Source organism: Nomascus leucogenys, chromosome 7b (genome assembly GCF_006542625.1).
Source record: "Nomascus leucogenys isolate Asia chromosome 7b, Asia_NLE_v1, whole genome shotgun sequence".
In the NCBI taxonomy this organism is placed as follows: domain Eukaryota; kingdom Metazoa; phylum Chordata; class Mammalia; order Primates; family Hylobatidae; genus Nomascus; species Nomascus leucogenys.
In genome coordinates, this window is record NC_044387.1 from 48,223,537 (window position 1) to 48,245,032 (window position 21,496).

General features: G+C 44.8%; 1 protein-coding gene across 2 annotated transcripts in view; it reads right to left on the bottom strand.

Moving 5' to 3' along the window:
- Window positions 1-21,496, bottom strand: part of PI4KA (phosphatidylinositol 4-kinase alpha) — a 147,403-nt gene that overhangs the window by 104,686 nt on the left and 21,221 nt on the right. For both annotated transcript variants that reach the window (XM_003281433.4, XM_030815901.1), the window contains exons 4-8: window positions 13,881-13,969; window positions 10,099-10,171; window positions 9,201-9,460; window positions 8,050-8,116; window positions 2,638-2,786 (exon numbers count right to left, since the gene is read on the bottom strand). In XM_003281433.4, coding sequence (XP_003281481.2) covers window positions 2,638-2,786; window positions 8,050-8,116; window positions 9,201-9,460; window positions 10,099-10,171; window positions 13,881-13,969 — 638 coding nt within the window. The remainder of the gene's footprint in view (window positions 1-2,637; window positions 2,787-8,049; window positions 8,117-9,200; window positions 9,461-10,098; window positions 10,172-13,880; window positions 13,970-21,496) is intronic.

Sequence of the window (21,496 nt, forward strand, 5' to 3'; positions counted from 1 at the left end):
TGGTGTTTTCCCTGGTATCACCCTAAATGTCATCCAAAGGTACCCAAATATGAAAAAGTCAGGTTTTGTATTAACCATGAGACCCACCCCTTAGAGGGAGTCAAGCCCAGGAAAAGCACTGGGCTTGGAGTGAGAATCCCTGGACTGGATGCAGCCCAGCTGCTGGCCTACATATCCATGATGTGTTTGACACTGATTTCCTGACCTCCAAATGGGGACACATGGGTGCCTCCCCAACACGGTTGCTCAAGGATGAAATGAGAAACTAGTATACAATGATTCCATGAATGTTACTCTACTTCCTTCATTAATCTGCAGGTTTATGACTATTAAATTGTACTTTGAAATACTGGTACTCTGAGTTTTTCTTTTAAAAATACAAGCTTTCTCCTTCCTTCCTTCCTTCCTTCCTTCCAGGTTTATGACTATTAAATTGTACTTTGAAATACTGGTACTCTGAGTTTTTCTTTTAAAAATACAAGCTTTCTCCTTCCTTCCTTCCTTCCTGCCATCCTTCCTTCCTTCCTTCCTTCCTTCCTCCCTCCCTCCCTCTCTCTCTCTCTCTCTTTCTTTCTTTCTTCCCCTCTGTGGCCCAGGCTGCAGTCTACTCGGCTCGCTGCTGCCCGCGCCGCGGACTGCCTGGGACTGCCGGCGCGCGCCACCGCTGCCTGCTTTTGCTTCTTTGGCTGCGGGCGCACCTTCGCCATGTTGGCCACGCTGGTCGCCTGCTCCTGACGCCGAGTGCTCTGCCCGCCTCAGCCTCCCAAGGTACTGGGACTGCAGACGGAGTCTCGCTCACCCGGTGCTCGGTGTTGCCCGGGCTGGAGTGCGGTGGCGTGGTCTGGGCTCGCGGCAGCCTCCGCCTCCCAGCCTGCCTTGGCCTACCAGGGTGCTGGGATTGCAGCCCCTGCCCGGCCGCCGCCCCGTCTGGGAGGTGGGGAGCGTCTCTGCCCGGCCGCCCCTCTGCCCGGCCTCCCCATCTGGGAAGTGAGGAGCGCCTCTGCCCGGCCACCCATCGTCTGGGAGGTGAGGAGCGCCTCTGCCCGGCCACCCATCGTCTGCAAGGTCAGGAGCGCCTCTGCCCGGCCACCCATCGTCTGGGAAGTGAGGAGCGCTTCTGCCTGGCCACCCATCGTCTGGGAAGTGAGGAGCGCCTCTGCCTGGCTGCCCCGTCTGGGAAGAAGTGAGGAGCGCCTCTGCCCGGCCGCCCCGTCTGGGAAGTGAGGAGCGCCTCTGCCCGGCCGCCCCATCCGGGAAGAAGTGAGGAGCGCCTCTGCCCTGCCGCCCGTCCGGGAAGAAGTGAGGAGCGCCTCTGCCCGGCCGCCCCGTCCGGGAAGAAGTGAGGAGCGCCTCTGCCCGGCCGCCCCGTCCGGGAAGAAGTGAGGAGCGCCTCTGCCCGGCCGCCCCGTCTGGGAAGAAGTGAGGAGCGCCTCTGCCCAGCTGCCCCATCTGGGAAGAAGTGAGGAGCGCCTCTGCCCGGCCGCCCCGTCTGGGAAGTGAGGAGCGCCTCTGCCCGGGCGCCCCGTCCGGGAAGAAGTGAGGAGCGCCTCTGCCCGGCCGCCCCGTCCGGGAAGAAGTGAGGAGCGCCTCTGCCCAGCCGCCCCGTCTGGGAAGTGAGGAGCGCCTCTGCCCGGCCACCCCGTCCGAGAAGTGAGGAGCGCCTCTGCCCGGCCGCCGCATCTGGGAAATGAGGAGAGCCTCTGCCCGGCCACCCATCGTCTGGGAAGTGAGGAGCGCCTCTGCCCGGCCACCCATCGTCTGGGAAGTGAGGAGCGCCTCTGCCCGGCCGCCCCGTCTGGGAAGTGAGGAGCGCCTCTGCCCGGCCACTCATCATCTGGGAAGTGAGGAGCGCCTCTGCCCGGCCACCCATCGTCTGGGAAGTGAGGAGCGCCTCTGCCCAGCCACCCATTGTCTGGGAAGTGAGGGGCGCCTCTGCCCGGCCACCTATCGTCTGGGAAGAAGTGAGGAGCATCTCTGCCTGGCCGCCCCGTCTGGGAAGTGAGGAGCGCCTCTGCCCGGCCGCCCCGTGTCTGGGAAGAAGTGAGGAGCGCCTCTGCCCGGCCGCTCCGTCTGGGATGTCTACCACAGAGGCCAGAAGCAATGTGGGGGCTGGACGTGGTGGCTCACGCCTGTGGTCCCGGCACTCTGGGGGGCGAGGCGGGTTGATCACTTCGGGCTAGGAGTTCGAGACCAGTCTGGCCAACTTGGCGAAACATGAAAAATACAACAGACAAACCAACCAACCAACTCAGTGACAACAAAACAGGTCTACCCTGGAGTCATACTCTAATTTTTTCGATTTTCCTCCCTTTCTGATCCTTTATCCCACTTTCTTTTTCTTCCTCTTCCTTCTCCCTCTTCTTTGTCAAATAGAGGATTGAGTTATTATCACTGATCCATATAAAGTCCCTCTCTCATTTATTTTAACTCCCACCCCCCATTTCTATTCCCCGACTTCCCATGTGTAACCTTCCTAATATGTTTGATATGCATCTTTTTGTTTGTATGTATTTTTAGAAAATGTTTATTGTTTTTGTGTGCAAAAAAAATTAATTAAAAAAAAAAAATACAAGCTTTCACCACTAGCAATTTTACTGACATATCCATGGTCTGTTCATCCATCAGTTCTTTGCTTACCAAGTTTAAGAGTTCCCGAAGCATTTCCAATGGAATGCTAAACTCCTTATACGTGACGCCATTGAAAAGGGGAGAGACTGAGAAGCTGGAGCTGATGGTTGAAAAGTAGTACTCAGGCTCTAGGGCAGTCCCGTCGGGCAAGCAGGAGGCTGGTGGGAGATAAAGCTGGAGACTCAGCCATGGTCACAGGCCAACTAAGGTACTTCCTCAAGCTGACTCCCCCAATAACCAACAAAGGTGCAGACTTTGCCTTTGTTTATATCCCAATTCTCTGCATGTTTTTAAATTAACAACTAAAGGGTAGATTGCAAATCATTGGGGACTGATGCCCCTCACCTGTGTCTTTCAGGTCAAAGACTCAGATATGATGGTCCTAATATTTCCATCTTAGACAATATAACTTAGTATGTGGGAAGTGAAAAAAGAATTTTATCTTTTTTATTTTATTTTATTTTTTTTTTTGAGACAGAGTCTCGCTCTGTTGCCCAGGCTGGAGTGCAGCAGTGTGATCTCAGCTCACTGCAACCTCTGCCTCCCAGGTTCAAGCAATTCTCCTGCCTCAGCCTTCCGAGTAGCTGGAATAACAGGTGCCCGTCACCACACCCAGGTAATTTTTGTATTTTTAGTAGAGACGGCATTTCGCCATGTTGGCCAGGCTAGTCTCGAACTCCTGACCTCAAGTGATCCACCTGTCTTGGCCTCCCAAAGTGCTGGGATTATAGGCGTGAGCCACCATGCCCAGCTGAAATATACCTTTTTAAACGTGAAGAGATATGAAAGCTTGGGGTCCACAGAGCCTCAGAGTTATTTTCCCACCAAAATTAGAAAAAAAAAATGCACACTACTAGAAGTTTCAAAATCAGAGCAACTAAGTGAAATACACCTGTCACTAAAAGACAAATACTGTAAGATCCCACTTATTAGAGGAACTTAAATCATACATAGAGGTAGAATGGTAGCTGTCAGGGACTGGGGGAAGGGGAAATGGGGAATAATTGTTTAATGTATGGTTTCAGTTACACAAGATGAAAAGAGTTTTTGAGATGAACTGTGGTGATAGTTGCATAATATTATAAATGTATTCAATACTACTAAACTATATACTTTAAAATAATTAAGGCCAAGCATGGTGGCTCATGCCTATAATCCCAGAACTTTCGAAGGCTGAGATGGGAGGATTGCTTGAGTCCAGGAATTCAAGACCAGCCTGGGCAATATAGGGAGATCTTGTCTCTACAAAAAATAAAAATTAGCCAGATACAGCAGCATGCGCCTATGGTCCCAGCTACTCAGGAGGCTGGGGCAGGAGGTTTGCTTGAGCCTGGGAGGTTGAGGCTACAGTGGAGCTATGAATTTGTCACTGTACTCCAGTCTGGGTAACAGAGTAACATCCTGTATTAAAAAAAAAAATGACATAGCAAATTTTATGTTATGTGTATTTTACAATAAAAAAAATGAAGGAAAAAAATCAACAAAAATAAAGTCATTCAGTCATTTGACATTTAATAAATATGAACCCAGGCCCAATGCGGTGGCTCATACATGTAATCCCAGCACTTTGGGAGGCTGAGGTGGAAAGATCGCCTCCGCCCAGGAGTTTGAGAACAGCCTGGGCAACATGACGAGACCCTGTCTCTATATAAATAAAAATTTTTTAATTAAAATAAAAATATAGTAAATAGGAACCCAAAAGCATATAACTGTTTGAAAATCCATTATTTAGAAACTATAATAGAAAACTATGAGGCCAGGCGCGGTGGCTCACGCCTGTAATCCCAGCACTTTGGGAGGCCGAGGCGGGCGGATCACAAGGTCAAGAGATTGAGAACATCCTGGCCAACATGGTGAAACGCTGTCCCTACTAAAAATACAAAAATTAGCTGGGTGTGGTGGCACGTGCCTATAATCCCAGCTACTCGGGAGGTTGAGGCAGGAAAACCGCTTAAGCCCGGGAGGCTGAGGTTGCAGTGAGCCAAGATTGCACCACTGTACTCCAGCCTGTTGACAGTGGGAGACTGTCTCAAACAAACAAACAAAAAAAAATAACAAAACAAACCAAAAAAAAACAAAAAAAACCTATGATTGAAAAATAGATGAATTGTAATATTTTCATGAGAGACAGTATCAATTCATAAAGAAGTGAATACTAAATTTTATGACTTTTTCAAGCACTAGAGAACAGACTCAAAGAGTTTAGCTCCAGTTGTGTCAAAGCTGGTATCTCATAGCTGGCGGCGCACGGCCAATCTGTCTAAAGATGGACGCAAACCAGCAACTTACAGCAGAAAGGATGGGCAACAATACCACTGGGAGCTGAGACACCAAGAGGCCAACATAAGAAATGGCCACTGAAAGAGGGAACAAGTGAGGAAACAAGGGAGGGAGAAACAGCCGGATTAAAAAGGGTAGATAAGGAAGAAGGGAAGGTTGTGATTATCGGACACTTCTCAGAAAGACATCATGAAATAAGGGCTAAATCCTGTGTGACTGAACCCCACAGAGGGCACAGATGATGGCAAACGACAGGGGCTGCAGGAACTAGGGACCTAACATTTGGGATTTATACAGGGGGTGTCATTGAAACTTCTTTTTTTTTTTTCCTGTGAGACAAGAGTCTCACTCTGTTGCCCAGGCTGGAGTGCAATGTTACGATGTCGGCTCACCGCAACCTGCGTCTCCCATGTTCAAGTGATTCTCATGTCTCAGTCTCCCGAGTAGCTAGGATTATAGGCGTGTGCCACTGCGCCCGGCTAATTTTTGTATTTTTAGTAGAGATGGGGTTTTGCCATGTTGGCCAGGCTGGTCTCGAACTCCTAGCCTCAAGGGATCCGCCTGTCCCAAAATGCTGGGATTACAGGTGTTAGCCACTGTGCCCAGCCTGAAAGTTTTTAAGCAGGAAAATAAGTGATCAAATTTGTGCTATTAAAAATAATTCTTATTTATTTTTTATTTTATTTAGTTTTTAAGGGTCTCACTATGTTGCCCGGGCTGGTCTCAAACTCCTAGGCTCAAGCAATCCTCCTACCTGGGCCTCCCAAAGTGCTGGGATTACAGGCGTGAGCCACCTCTCCTGGCCTAAAAACAATTCTTAAAAACTAAATTCTTACAGCAGTTTGGAAGAGGGCCTGGGAAGGGAGATAGAAGGACCGGCTGTAAGAAAAGTCTTAGTATGTGGTGTTGCATACCTGAAGTCCCAGCTACTTGAAAGGCCAAGGCCAGAGGATCGTTATGACTGCACCCCTGCACTCCAGCCTGGGTGGCAGAGCAGGACCCCAACTCAAAAAAAAGAAAAAGTCCAAGCAAAACAGGAAGTCTGAGAGGAAACTCAGAAGGCACAGGGTCTGCTGCTGTCTGTCCTACAGTGAGGCATTTCAGAGAGCAGGGCTCGCTTGTCTGGTCACCACAACAGGCAAAGTGGGTGGCAACCAGGTCTGATGGCGCGATGCATGAGGATCTCGCAGTCAGCCACATTAGCGTGCTCCCATCTGCCACTTACTGGATGTGCTCAAAGTGGGGCAGCGGTCATGGAGAGGAGCCCTCACCACAGAGGGTGGACAATGAAGCTGTTTACCAGGAAAAGGGAAGCCTCCAAGGGCACATCATGGCCATCCTAAAATGCCCCAAAGGCAGGCAGGTGGCAGTGAGATTTTCAGAGCCTGGAGGAATACATTCTACATTTAAACAAAGAGTTGTCTCTAAGAGGTGTGATTCTGAGTGGCTGAAATTAGCCCTTATATTCTAACATATATATAGAATGTAACCTGTTACATTCTCACAGATCTAAGAGATGGAAAGCTTCCTACATTTATCTAAGCCCAGATATTCCCTTTTTCCTTCAAAATTCCCCTCACATCTCTCAAAATTGTCTTGAGACATGCTCTTTTAACAAATAGCATCATTCAAAAATGGAGAGACTATACTGAAGCATGGAATTCTGTCTTCCCCATTTCCTATCCCTTAATCTGGGTCTTACTTCCATCAAGTATAAGATAGAAGTAATTTTAACATGTGTCTGACGTGGCACAGGGTAGTCACATGAATCCAATTCAGTAAATTATGTAAAAGTACTTTGTGAACAGCAGAGCTCTATAAAAAGTAGTAATAGGCTGGGTATGGTGGTTCACGGCTATAATCCTAGCACTTTGAGAGACCAAGGCAGGCGTTCCCTTGAGCCCAGGAGTTCTGGACCAGCCTGGGCAACATGGCAAAACCCCATCTCTACAAAAAATACACAAGTTAGTGGGCGTTGTGGAGGGTGCCTATAGTCCTAGCTACTTGGGAGGCTGAGGTGGGAGGATCACTTGAGCCCAGGAGGTTGAAGCTGCGGTGAGCCATGATCATGCCACTGCACTCCAGCCTGGGTGGCAGAGTGAGACTCTGTCTCCAAAAAAAAAAAAAAAAAAAAAGTAGTAATAGTAGTATTAGTACTTTAATATTATCTACATACTTAATGTCATTAAACAAAAATGTCCAACCAGGTGTGGTGGCTCATGCATGTAATCCTAGCACTCTGGAAGGAGGAAATGGGTGGATCACTTGAGGTCAGGAGTTCAAGACAAGCCTGGCCAACATGGTGAAACCCTGTCTCTACTAAAAATACAAAAATTAGCTGAGCATGCTGGTGGGTGCCTGTAGTCCCAGCTACTTGGGAGGCTGAGGCAAGAGAATTGCTTGAACCCAGGAGGCAGGGCCTGCAGTGAGCTGAGATTACGCCACTGCACTCCAACCTGGGCAACAGAGCCAGACTCTATCTCAGAAAAAGAAAAGAAATATCCACCATTAGCACTTCCACCTGAAAAGGAACTTTTACAGGTTAAAGTGCAAAAATTCTGATGACAGGTATATAGGGGTCTGCAAGTTATTTTCTGTACTTTTCTCTCTATATAAAATATTTGAAAATTGGCCGGGCACAGTGGCTCACGCTTGTAATCCCAGCACTTTGGGAGGCCGAGGCGGGCGGATCACGAGGTCAGGAGATCGAGACCACGGTGAAACCCCGTCTCTACTAAAAATACAAAAAATTAGCCGGGCGTGGTGGCGGGCGCCTGTAGTCCCAGCTACTCGGAGAGGCTGAGGCAGGAGAATGGCGTGAACCCGGGAGGTGGAGCTTGCAGTGAGCCGAGATCGCGCCACTGCACTCCAGCCTGGGTGAAAGAGCAAGACTCCGTCTCAAAAAAAAGAAAAAAAAAATTTGAAAATTAAATGTACTTTTCTCTATATATAAAATAAATGAAAATTAAATTTTAAGAAACTTAAATGAAAACAGAAAATAAATACTTCCTAAAAGCTTGGCACTCTAGGTACATCCATGACAACAGAGTTAGTATCAGCATCCTTAATATCACAAGAAGTCACTGTGAGCCTGTTCTCCAAGTACTAGGTCAAAATATTCTTGGGAGAGGTGAAGCCCACCTTCAAAGTAGTGAAGGGCGGATCCTCCAGGGGAACTGGGAGGGGGCATGCCGCGTTCAGGGCTGACCTGAAACACACAACCACAGTTATGTATCAGCAAAGACCAGTGAGACCTCTGTGAGATTTGTCTTAGACAAGGTCCTCTCTGCCAGCCCAATGTTTGTACTTCAAGTCCTGGTTGAAGCCTCATTTCCTTCCTAAAGCCCATCACAGCTACAGCATTCTCTACTACATGCTGTATCACTAAATTCTTCGTGTTTAGCCGTATATTTGACACTTGATTACTGAGCTGAATTGTCCTCAGTGTTTTGTGTTTTTGTCTTTTCTCCATGAGTCAATTATATACTTCTTAAGGGTACCAACTGTCTTCCAGGCAAAATAGCATTTGGCACCCAACTGCTATGAAACATATACTTTATGACTATGAAATCACTTATAAATCTTATGTTGGGGACTAGCCTCAACACCACCCGTAGGGTATTTAAAGTTTGGTGGTGACAAAGGAAAGAGAAGAGACAGGTTAAGAGTTTATAAAGGTGGAAGCCAGGGGACCAGAGCAAATCAGAGGCTGCAAAGGCCTAGAGTTTTGGTTTTTACACTATTTATTGAGTATAATCACTTAGATTTAAGAAGCGGATGTTTAGGGTGAAAGGGAGGCAGTACGTCATATGTGTAATCTATAGTAGTGGCGGTTTAAATGAATTTTTTTTGTGTTTAAACAGTGTATTTCCAACTTATCGGATAGCAGTTAGTGGGGGCGGGCTTAACTAGGACTCTGTATGTTTGGCTATATTTTAATGTTTTAAAGGAGTGGGTTTTTTTTTTGAACACAGTGCTTATGGATAAGAGAGTAAGTCTTGCTCAGAGTATGGGAACATAATGGCTATACGAGGCTTTTTTTTTTAGAAGCCTTTTGTGGCTTTTTACACCTTATTGTTTCATATTTTTATGGCCAGTTTATACATGCACTCTATAAACCTTTCCCCCAACATCTTAAGAGGGACAAGACAAGTCTTTGTATTAAACAGAATTCTAGTGAAACATTTCACGTTACTTAAGTTTACTCCGACTACAAAGAAGAGGGATTTTCTCTGCAGGGGAGCTTAACAGGGTCTTTCTCCTCTGCTCCTTCCCCAGTAGCCCAGGCCCACCTGAGAGATGCTGGACACACTGCTGGTTTTCCTCTTCAGGGTACCCTCCTGACAGACAGTCAGCAGATTGCTGGGGAGGATGGAGCGGAAGTCATTAAAGGAACGCCTTCGAACACCTTCAAGCTCTTCCGGGACACGGAGGGAATGAGGAGGGATTTTGGGAAAGAGCTTTGAGAGGAGAGACTCTTCCATGTTGCTGTAACGCCCAAATGCTCGCGAGATTCCTATCAGGCATGGGATAGCATACTTGCAAAGGTATTCTAGAAGATCAAGTGAAAACGTTACAATATAAGAAAGTATCCTGATAGAGTCATATAGTAAGTACTAACTTGTAACATTGACTAAGATTTCACAAGCCACCCACTAATAACTGCGAAGGTTCAAAATAAGCCACAATAATGGGGTCAACCCCAAGGGCTGACAAGTGATATCTTCGACCTGTCATTAACAACTTCAGACTATGTCTTCAACACACCCAGCTGCCCTCCTTGGGAGGTCTTCATCTATTCATGGCACATCCAAATCAATAATATAGCTAGGTCATATTATCAAGTACCTTATACATTTATTCCTCTTAGGAGCATATCAGTAGCCTTACAACACAGAAAAAATGACCTTTGGAAGTCAACTAATCTACCCACAGATGTTACAGGTGAAGAAACTGGGGCCCAGAAGGGTGAAGTTACTTGTCCAAGGTGACCCAGCATCTATGTAGCAGAGCAATGCGCCTGACCCCATGTGGCCTCTGAGGATATTAACACACAACAAATCAAACTAAAATAGGAAGGTTTTCTCGCATCATATACATTAGGTACCCAACAACAGAAAAGACTGGAGAAAAGCAAGGGAAAGAGTAACCACAAAACCATTTTAAGAAAAACCTTAAGGATACTTGTACCTTTGTCTTGAATCTCCAAGGCCTGGCACATCCCCAAGAGGACATGCAAAACCTGCAAAAGCGCCTCTAAAATCTGTAACAGTCAAGGAAACAAGAAAACAAACAAAATTAGGTAAATATCACAAAACGAAGTCAGAATTAGAAGGCACTTCAGACATTATCTTAACCAACCCCATATCTGATACATCCCTCCACAATGACTGTGCCAAGTGGCCAACCAGCTGACTTTCCAGGGACAAAACCCTCACTCTCTGGGCTGGTTCAGAGTTCCTCCCAACACTGGGCCAATGCTGTCCTCCTGGGGCTTGTACCTACCAGTCCTTGGGGCTACTTTTTCCTCTATTAACATATTCTGTAAACAGGTGATGGGTCCCCAAATCTTTTCTTTTCATGGGTAAACGCCCTAGCGCTTTTCAACCGTATTCTTCATGATCACAAATCCTTTATAATGCTAATTGCCAGCTTCTGATTTTACGGTAGTCCAGTTTTCTGTCTGGAAGTGTAGTGCTCAGAATAAAATACATTAACATCTGCGATGCTGGAACTCACCCAGCATACTCACCAAACTCATCACAGATTCTACACTTCTACGTACGTGACATTAGCTTTTCTGCAGCCACTTCACACTGCTATCTCAATGAGCTTATACATAATTTTTAAATTTTTTTTATTTGAGACGAAGTTTCGCTCTTGTTGCCCAGGCTGGAGTGCAGTGGCATGATCTTGGCTTACTGCAACCTCCACCTCCCGGGTTCAAGCGATTCTACTGACTCAGTCTCCTGAGTAGCTGGGATTACAGGTGCATGCCACCGTGCCTGGCTAATTTCTTGTATTTTTAGTACAGACAGGGTTTCACCATGTTAGCCGGGCTGGTCTTGAACTCCTGACCTCAGGTGATCCACCTGCCTTGGCCTCGCAGAGTGCTGGAATTATAGGCGTGAGGCACTGCACCCAGCCCATAATTTTTTAAGAAATTTTTTTTTTGTCCTGGCAGGGTGGCTCATGCCTATAATCCCAGCACTTTTTTTTGTTTGTTTGTTTGTTTGTTTGGAGGTGCGGTTTCAGTCTTGTTGCCCAGGCTAGAGTGCAATGGCATGTCTCAGCTCACCACAACCTCCGCCTCCTGGGTTCAAGCGATTCTCCTGCCTCAGCCTCCTTAGTAGCTGGGATTGCAGGCATGCACCACCACACCTGGCTAATTTTTTATTTTTAGTAGAGACGGGTTTCTCCATGTTGGTTAGTCTGGTCTCAACCTCCCAACCTCAGGTGATCCATCCACCTCGGCCTCCCAAAGTGCTGGGATTACAGGTGTGAGCCACTGCGCCCGGCCAATCCCAGCACTTTGGGAGGCTGAAGCCGGTGGATCAGTTGAGCTCAGGAGTTCAGACCTGCCTGGGCAAAGTATCGAAACCCTGTCTCTACAAAACATACAAAAATTAGCCAGGTGTGGTGGTGCGTGCCTGTGGTCAGGAGGCTGAGGTGTGAGGGTCACTTGAGCCCGGGAGGCTGAGGATGTAGTGAGCCATGATCAGTGCAGGGGTTCAATCACAGCTCGCTGTAGCCTCAAACTCCTGGACTCAAGCAATCCTCCTGCCTCAGCCTCCTGAGTAGCTGGGATTACAGGCAAGTGTCACTATGCCCAGCTAATTTTTATTTTTATTTTTGTAGGGATGGGTTTCACTATGTTGCCCAAGCTGGTCTCAAATTCCTGGGCTCAAGTGATCCTCCTGCCTCAGCCTCCCAGAATGCTGGGATTACAGGCGTTGAGCCACCATGCATGATAATGAGCTTATAGATGAGGAAGATACCTAAGTCTTCTTTCGCACCTGCTTCTCCTAAACTATGTAATCTCTACTAACATAGTTGGTATTTTTTATCTTTCATCTACCCCTACAAAAACTCATGGTATTAGCTTTAGCTCATTGTACAAATCTGTGATTCCCAGCTTTGTGCCTTCTACAAATGAAATCAACTTGCTTTCCAGATCTTCATTTACAGCACTAGCTTGTTTTGCTCCAATGACAGGAGGGTCCTGCTGGGCCGATACCTCACTGATCACCCTTTGGGACAGTCCTTCAGGCAGTTCTGCAAACCCTCCAAACCATTTGGCCCTCAGCCCATATAATTGGTCCAGGATGTCAGGAAAGGTGCTTGTCCAAAGCATTTATGAAGATCCACTAGAATGCAGCAACTTCATTTCTCTCAATCATTCTTCTTAGAAAATCCAGGCAAAGAAAAAATGAAGTTGGTGTGACATGACTTGTTCATAACCAAGTCAAATCTCTTACATTTTCGTAATATTAAGTAATGTTGAATAATCTACGAAAGCTTGAAAAGCAACAGTTTTTCCATTTTATTTATTTATTTATTTATTTTATTTATTTATTTTGAGACCGAGTCTCACTCTGTTGTCCAGGCTGGAGTGCAGTGGCATGATCTCAGCTCACTGCAACCTCTGCCTCCCAGGTTCAAGTGATTCTCATGCCTCAGCCTCCCAAGTAGCTGGGATTACAGGCTCCTGCCACCACACCCGGCTAATTTTTGTGTTTTTAGTAGAGATGGGGTTTCTTCATGTTGGCCAGGCTGGTCTCAAACTCCTGACCTCAGGTGATCCACCCGCCTCAGCATCCCAAAGTGCTAGGATTACAGGCCTGAGCCACCACACCCAGCCACTTTTTCCATTTTATATGTTAAAGTCATGTTATCACCTTTGGTGTTGACCTCTTAATTCTGATAAATTTTATTCATAGAAAAGCCCTTAATGTCCAACTTTTTAATAAAAACACATTATTCTAACATATTTAAGCATTTCTTTAGCCAACCTACAAACAAATGAAGAATCTAAATTAGTCAAAATACATCACCAACTGGGAACATTTAGAATGCCAACAAGCAACTAGGCACTGTTTGGAAGAACCTAGGAATAGCAGCATACAAAAACTAACTTTCTAAGCGATAAATTTAAGAAAAACTTGTATGATTATATTCTTTGTTTAAAGAAGAGGAAAGTATGAAATACATGTTCATAACATTTCTATCAAAATTAACAAAATCTAAAGAAAGTCTGTGCCCTTAAAGATAAAAGCTTCAGCTACCTAGAAGATTCTCTTCTAGCTGGGCACAGTGGCTCACACCTATAATCCCAGCACACTGGGAGGTCAAGGCAGGAGGATCACTTGAGGCCCAGAGTTCAAGACCAGCCTGGGCAACGTGGCGAAACCTCGTCTCTACAAAAAATACAAAACAAATTAGCCAGCGTGATAGTGAACGCCTACAGTCTCAGCTACTTGGGAGTCTTAGGAGGGAGGCTGGCTTGAGGTGGAAGGCGGAGGTTGCAGTGAGCCCAGATTGCACCACTGCACTCCAGCCTGGATGACAGAGCAAGACTCTGTCTCAAAAAAAGAAAAGAAAATGATCTTCTAAGAATGACTTCAATCCCCAACAAAGAGCAAGAAAAATGAGCTGCCTTTGCCTTTTTCTGCTGCCTACCTTACAGGACTTTCTGAAAAGCTGAAAGGGACAGTGCTGCTCATGTCTCTGCAGCGCCTGCCCTTCATCAGAAAAAAGAAACAGAAAAAAAAGAAAAGTTGAATAAGATAAGACTCATGAGATCCTGAAGAGTACTGAAAGACCTAAACATGTCTTAGGTCTGCTATGAACAGGATGAAATAAATATCAACAAACAATCCAATCACATTTCACATTTTTTAAATCTTTTCATCACTTTGGGACTCTATTCAATCTAATAGAAATGCATACCAAATCAACCAACACATGCTTACCTCATCCCTAAGTGAAGGATCCCTATAGGCCACATCAGACAGCAGAGTTACCAAGCAGAAGCTGAAGCTCTCTGCAACTGGGAGGGCACCTGGAAGATGTAAAAACATAAATCAGATAACCAGGAACCAGATACTGGATCACACCTCTGGCCATCCAACAGTATGTACCCTCTCACCATGACCTGCCAAGCGACCAGTTTATAGCAGCTGCCCTCCTTGAGACGAGTCTCAAAAGAACAGCTATGGGCCCAATGAATTTGCTGAGAAACAACCCTACCTTTCCTTTAAGTAAATGTTTTGGTTCAATAAACTTAAATGTTTCCTGAGCCAACAGCTAGTGTGAGATAACAGAGCCTCTCAACATGACAGATTCAATTTTTTATTCCCTAAGTAAATGCGATAAATCACACACACACACACACACACACACACACAAATACTTGGCTGGGCAAAGTGGCTCACGTCTGTAATCCCAGCACTTCTGGGGGGCCAAGGCAGACGGATCACCTGAGGTCAGGAGTTCGAGACCAGCCTGGCCCACATGGTGAAACCCCGTCTCTACTAAAAATACAAAAATTAGCTGGGTGTGGTGGCGCACACCTGTAATCCCAGTCACTTGGGAGGCTGAGGCAGGAGAATAGCTTGAAGCCAGGAAGTGGAGGTTCCAGTGAGCCGAGATCACACCACTGTACTCCAGCCTGGGTGACAGAATGAGATGCCATCTCAAAAAAAAAAAAAAAAAAAAAAAAATCAATTTTGAATATTGAATGTTGAATCAAGGACAAAAGAGTATCCACTATTTAGTGGATATATTCACAGTACATGACAGAAGACTTACATTTCTACTCCAGCACTTAAAATTTTAAAGTGCAGCTCTAGGCTATTCTCAAACTTGAATGTGCCCATGCCCGGCCTAAAATTTGACTTTTTAGTAATGATGCTCTATTTAATTTGTAGTCCATCAAATTGCAGGACAGACTGGGTGCAGTGGCTCACGCCTATAGTCCTAGCACTTTAGGAGGCCGAGGCAGGCAGATCACTTGAGGCCAGGAGTTCAAGATCAGCCCAGCCAACATGGCAAAATTCTGTCTCTACCGAAAATACAAAAATTAGCGAGGCATAGTGATGCATGCCAGTAATCCCAGGTACTTGGGAGGCTGAGGCACGAGAATTGCTTGAACCCAGGAGGCGGAGGTTACAGTGAACCGAGGTCAGGCCACTGCACTCCAGCTTGGAGTGCAGACAGAATGAGACTGTCTCAAAAAACAAAAAACAAACAAAATCCTAACAAATTGCAGGATACATGCATAATTTTGGATCTGTCAGATTTAGGCATGTTACCAGAAATGATGAAAACCTAAAGGTCAAGAGGAATACTGGCACAAACAGAACGTTTTTTAATTTTTATTTCAGGTTCAGGGGTACATATGTAGTTTTGTTATACAGGTAAATTGCATGTTACAGGGGTTTGGTGTACAGATTATTTCATCATCCCCGTAATAGGCATTGTACCCAAAAAGTAGTTTTCCCATCCTCGCCCTCCTCCTACTCTCCACTCTTAAGTAGGCCCCAGTGTCTGCTGTTCCCTTCTGTGTTCATATGTACTTGATGTTTAGCTCCCACTTATAAGTGAGAACATGTAGCGTTTGGTTTCCTGTTCCTGTGCTAATTCTCCCATAACAGTCTCCAGCTCCATCCATGTTGCTACAAAAGACGTGATCTTGGCCGGGCACGGTGTAATCCCAGCACTTTGGGAGGCTGAGGCAGGCAAATAACTTGAGGCCAGGAGTTCGAGACCAGCCTAGCCAACATGGCAAAACTCCATCTCCACTATAAATATAAAAATTAGCCCGGTGTAGTGGCACATGCCTATAACCCCAGCTACTTGGGAGGCTGAGACAGGAGAATCCCTTGAACCTGGGAGGCGGGGGTTGCAGTGAGCAGAGATCACACCACTGCACTCCAAGCTGGGTGACAGAGCAAGACTGTCTCAAAAAAAGATAAAATAAAAAAATAAATAAAAGGACACGATCTTTTTCTTTTTTTATGGCTACATAGTACTCCATGGTACACATACGACATTTTCTTTACCCAATCTTCCATTGATAGGCATTTAGGTTGATTCCTTATCTTTGTTATTGTAAATACTGCTGTAATAAACATACTTACGCACGTATCTTTACAGTAGAATGATTTACATTTGAGTACGCACCCAATAATGGGATTGCTGGGTCAAATGGTAATTCTGTTTTAAGTTCTTTCAGAAATTGCCAAACTGCACTCCACAATGGCTGAACTAATTTATATTCACACCAGCAGTGTGTAAGTGTCCCCTTTTCTCCACAACCTCACCAGCATCCGTTATTTCTTGACTTTTTAATAATAGCCATTCTGACTGGTGTGAGATGGTATCTCACTAAAATTTTTTTTTTGATTTACATTTCTCTGATTATTAGCATCAGATGATGAGCATATTTTTCATATATTTTTGGCCACTTGTATGTCTTCTTTTGAAAAGTATCTATTCGTCCTTGGCTCACCTTTTAATGGTGTTGTTTTTTGTTTGTAAATTTAAGTTCCTCATAGATTCTGGACTTTAGACCTTTGCATAGTTTGCAAATATTTTCTTTCATTCAGTAGGGTGGCTGTTTACTCTGTTGACAGTTTGTTTTGCTGTGCAGAAGCTCTTTAGTTTAATTAGGTCCCATTTGTCAATTTTTGTTTTTGCTGCAATTGCTTTTGGCATCTTTGTCATCAAATTTTTGCCATTAAATCTTTGCCAGGCTCTGGCCGGGCACGGTGGCTCATGCCTGTAATCCCAGCACTTTGGGAGGCCAAGGCGGGCGGATCATGAGGTCAGGAGATCAAGACCATCCTGGCTAACACAGTGAAACCCCGTCTCTACTAAAAACACAAAAAATTAGCCGGGCGAGGTGGCGGGCGACTGTAGTCCCAGCTACTCGGGAGGCTGAGTCAGGAGAATGGCGTGAACCCTGGGGGCGGAGCCTGCAGTGAGCCGAGATAGCGCCATTGCACTCCAGCCTGGGCGACAGCGAGATTCTGTCTCAAAAAAAAAAAAAAATCTTTGCCAGGGTCTATGTCCAGAGTGGTATTTCCTAGTTTATCTTCCAGGGTGTTTATAGTTTAAGGTTTTACATCTAGAGCTTTAATCCATCTTCAGTTGATTTTTGTATAGGGCGTAAGTAAGGGGTCTAGTTTCAGTCTTCCGAATATAGCTAGCCAGTTATCCTAGCACCATTTATTGAGTAGGGAGTCCTTTCCCCATTACTTGTTTTGTTGACTCTGTTGAAGATCAGATGGTTGCAGGTGTGCAGCATTATTTCTGGGCTATTTGTCTATGTGCTATTTTTTTTTTTTACCAGTACCATGCTGTTTTGGTTACTGTAGCCCTGTAGTAGAGTTGAAGTTTGAAGTTGGGTAATGTGATGTCTCCAGCTTTGCTCTTTTTCAGATTACCTTGGCTATTCAGGCTGTTTTTTGGTTCCATAAAAATTCTAAAATAGTTTTTTTCTAATTCTGTGAAGTATGTCATTGGTAGTTTGATAGGAATAGCACTGAATCCATAAATTGCTCTGGGTAGTATGGCCATGTTAACAATATTGATTCTTCCTGTCTGAGCATGGGATGTTTTTCCATTTGTGTAAGCTCTGATTTCTTTCAGTAGTATTTTGTAATTCTTGCTGTAGAGATTTTTCACCCCCGTTAGCTGTATTCCAAGGTATTTTATCTTTTCTTTTTTTTGAGATGGAGTCTCACTCTGTCGCACAGGCTGGAGGGCAGTGGCGCAATCGCGGCTCACGGCAACCTCTGCCTCCCAGGTTCAAGCGATTCTCCTGCCTCAGCCTCCCAAGTAGCTGGGATTACAGGCATGCGCTACCATGCCCAGCTAATTTTTGTGTTTTTAGCAGAGATGGGTTTCACCCTGTTGGCCAGGCTGGTCTCGAACTCCTGACCTCAAGTGATCCACCTGCCTCGGCCTCCCAAAGTGCTGGGATTACAGTAGTGAGCCACTATGCCCAGCTGGTATTTTATTATTTTTGTGAATATTGTGAATGGGACTGTGTTCTTGATTTGGCTCTCAGCTTGGATGTTGTTGGTGTATAGGAATGCTACTGATTTTTGTACATTGATTTTGTATCCTGAAACTTTGCTGAAGTTGTTTATCAGATCAAGGGGCTTTGGGCAGAGACGATAGGGTTTTCTAGGTATAGAATCATATAACCTGTGAAAAGAGATCGTTTGACTTCCTCTCTTCCTATCTGGATGACTTTTATTTCTTTCTCTTGCCTGACTGCTCTGGCCAGGACTTCCAGAATTATGCTGCATAGGAGAGGTGAGAGAGGGCATCTTTGTCTTGTTGTGGTTTTCAAGGGGAATGCTTCCAGCTTTTGACCATACAGTATAATGATGGCTATGGGTTTGTCATAGATGGCTATTATTACTTTGAAGTATGTTCCTTCAATGCCTAGAGTTTGTTGTGGATTTTTTTTTTTTTTTTTTTTTTTTTTGAGACAGAGTCTTGCTCTGTTGCCAGGTTGGAGTGCGGTAGCATGATCTCGGCTCACTGCAACCTCTGCTTCCCGGGTTCAAGCGATTCTCCTGCCTCAGCCTCCTGGGTAGCTGGGACTACAGATGCCCGCCACCACGCTTGGTTAATTTTTTGTATTTCAGGAGAGACAGGATTTCACCATGTTGGCCAGGATGGTCTCAATCTCCTGACCTCGTAATCTGCCCACCTTAGCCTCCCAAAGTGCTGGGATTACAGGCGTGAGCCACCACGCCTGGCCTGTTGAGGATTTTTAACATGAAGGGATATTGAATTTTATGAAAAGCCTCTTCTGTATCTATTAAGATAATCACATGGTTTTTGGTTTTAGTTCTGTTTCTGTGATGAATCACATTGATTTGCATACATTGTATCAATCCTGTATCCCAGGGATAAAGCCTACTTGACCTGATGGATTAGCATTTTGATGTGCTGCTAGATTCAGTTACCTAGTATTTTGTTGAGGATTTTTGCATCTATGTTCATCTATTAGCCTAAAGTTTTCTTTTTTTGTTGTGTCTCTGCCAGGTTTTGGTATCAGGATGACGCTACCCACATAGAGTTAGGGAGGAGTCCCTCCTCCTTAATTTTTTTGTAATAGTTTCAGTAGGAGTGGTACCAGCTCTTCTTTATACATCTGGTAGAATTCAGCTGTGAATCCATCTGGTCCTAGGCTTTCTTCAGCTGGCAGACTTTTCATTACTCAATTTCGGAACTTGTTATTTGTCTGTTCAGGGATTCAGTTTCTTCTGGGTTTAGTCTTGGTAGGTTGTAAATGTCCAGGAATTTATCCATTTCTTCTAGGTTTTCTAGCTTGTATGCATAGAGGTGTTTGTCTCTCAGGGTTGGGTTTTTTTATTATTATTATTTCTGTGGAGTCACTGGTAATGTCCCCTTTATCAATTTCTGGTTGTCTATTTGGACCTTTTCTCTTTTTTTCTTTATAAGTCTAGCTAGTGGTCTATCTTATTTTTTTTTTTATTCAAAAAACCAACTCCTGGATTTGTTGATCTTTTGTATGGTTTTCATATCTCAATTTCCTTCAGTTCAGCTTTGGTTTTAGTTATTTCTTATCTTCGGCTACCTTTGGGGTTAGTTTGTTCTTGTTTCTTTAGTTCCTCTAGTTGTGATGTTAGGTTGTTAATTTGAGATCTAATTTTTTGACGTCAGCATTCATGCTATAAACTTCCCTCTTAATTCTGCCTTAGCTGTGTCCCGGAGATTCTGGTATGTTGTATCTTCATTCTCATTAATTTTAAAGAATTTCTTTATTTCTGCCTTAATTTCATTATTTACCCGAAAGTCATTCAGGAGCAGGTTATTTAATTCTCATGTAATTATATGCTTTCAGTGATTTTCTTAGTATTTAATTCTATTTTTATTGTGCTGTGGCCAAGAGCATGGTTAGTATAAGTTCAGTTTTTCTGAATTTGCTGAGGCTTGTTTTATGTCTGATAGTGTGGTTGATTTTAGAGTATGTTGCGTGTGCAGATGAGAAGAATGTATATTCTGCTGCTTTCAAGTGGAGTGTTGTGTAGACGTCTATTAGGTCCATTTGGTCAAGTGTCGAGTTTAAATCCTGAATATCTTTATCAGTTTTCTGCCCTGATGATCTGTCTAACACTGTCAGTGGGGTGTTGAAGTGTCCCAGCTATTGTGTGGTTATCTAAGCCTCATCAAAGGTCTCTAAGAACTTGCTTTATAAACGTGGTTGCTCCCGTGTTCAATACGTATAAATTTGCTCCTGTGTTTGATATGTATAGTCAAATCTTGCTGAATCAAGCCTTTTACCATTATGTAATGCCTTTCTTTGTCTTTTGTGATTTTAGTTGGTTGAAAGTCTATTTTGTCTGAAATCAGAATAGCAATCCCTGCTCTTTTTTTTGTTTTCCATTTGCTTGGTAGATTTTTTTTCATCCTTTTACTTTGAATGTATGGGTGTCATTGTATGTGGGATTGGTCTCTTGAAGACAGCATACCATTGGGTCTTGCTTCTTTATCCAATTTGCCACAATGTGTCTTTTAAATGGGACATTTAGTCCATTTACATTCATAATATTGATATGTGTGGCTCTGTTCCCATCACTATATTGTTAGCTGGTTATTATGCAGACTTGTTTGTGTGGTTGCTTTATAGTGTCACTAGTCTAGGTACTTAGGTGTGTTTTGTTGTTGTTGTTTGTTTGTTTTTGAGACAGAGTTTCATTCCTGTTGCCCAGGCTGGAGTGCAGTGGTGCAACTGTGGCTCACTGTAACCTCCACCTCCCAGGTTCAAGCAATTCTCCTGCCTCGGCCTTCTGAGTAGCTGGGATTACAGGTATCTGCCACCATGCTCAGCTAATTTTTTGTCTTTTTAGTGGAGAAGGGTTTTCACCATGTTGGCCAGCCTGGTCTCAAACTCCTGACCTCAGGTGTTCCATCCGCCTTGGACTCCCAAAGTGCTGGGATTACAGGCATGAGCTACTGCGCCCAGCCCTTAGGTGTGTTTCTGTAGTGGCTGGTAATAGTCTTTCCCTTCCATGTTTAGCATTCCCTTCAAGACCCTGTAAGGCAGGTGGTGGTAAAGAAATCCCTTAGCATGTGCTTGTCTCAAAAAGATCTTATTTCTCCTTCACTCATAAAGCTTAGTTTGACTGGATATGAAATTCTTGGTTGGAAATTCTTTTAACAATGCTGAATATGAGCCAGGCCCAGTGGCTCATGCCTGCAATCCCAGCACTTTGTGAGGCTGAGGAGCAGGGGTCACTTGAGGCCAGGAGTTCAAGACCAGCCTAGTCAACATGGCAAAACCCTGTCTCTACTAAAAATACAAAAATTAGCTGGGCATGGTGGTGTGCGCCTGTAGTCCCCAACTATTCAGGAGGCTGAGGCACGAGAATTGCTTGAACCTGGGAGGTGGAGGTTGTAGTGACCCAAGATCGCACCACTGCACTCCAGCCTGAGTGATGGAGTGAGACTCCTTCTCAAAAAAAAAAAAAAAAAAAAAAAGGCTGAATATAGGCCTCCATTCTCTTCTGGCTTGTAGAGTTTCTACTAAAAGGTCTGCTGT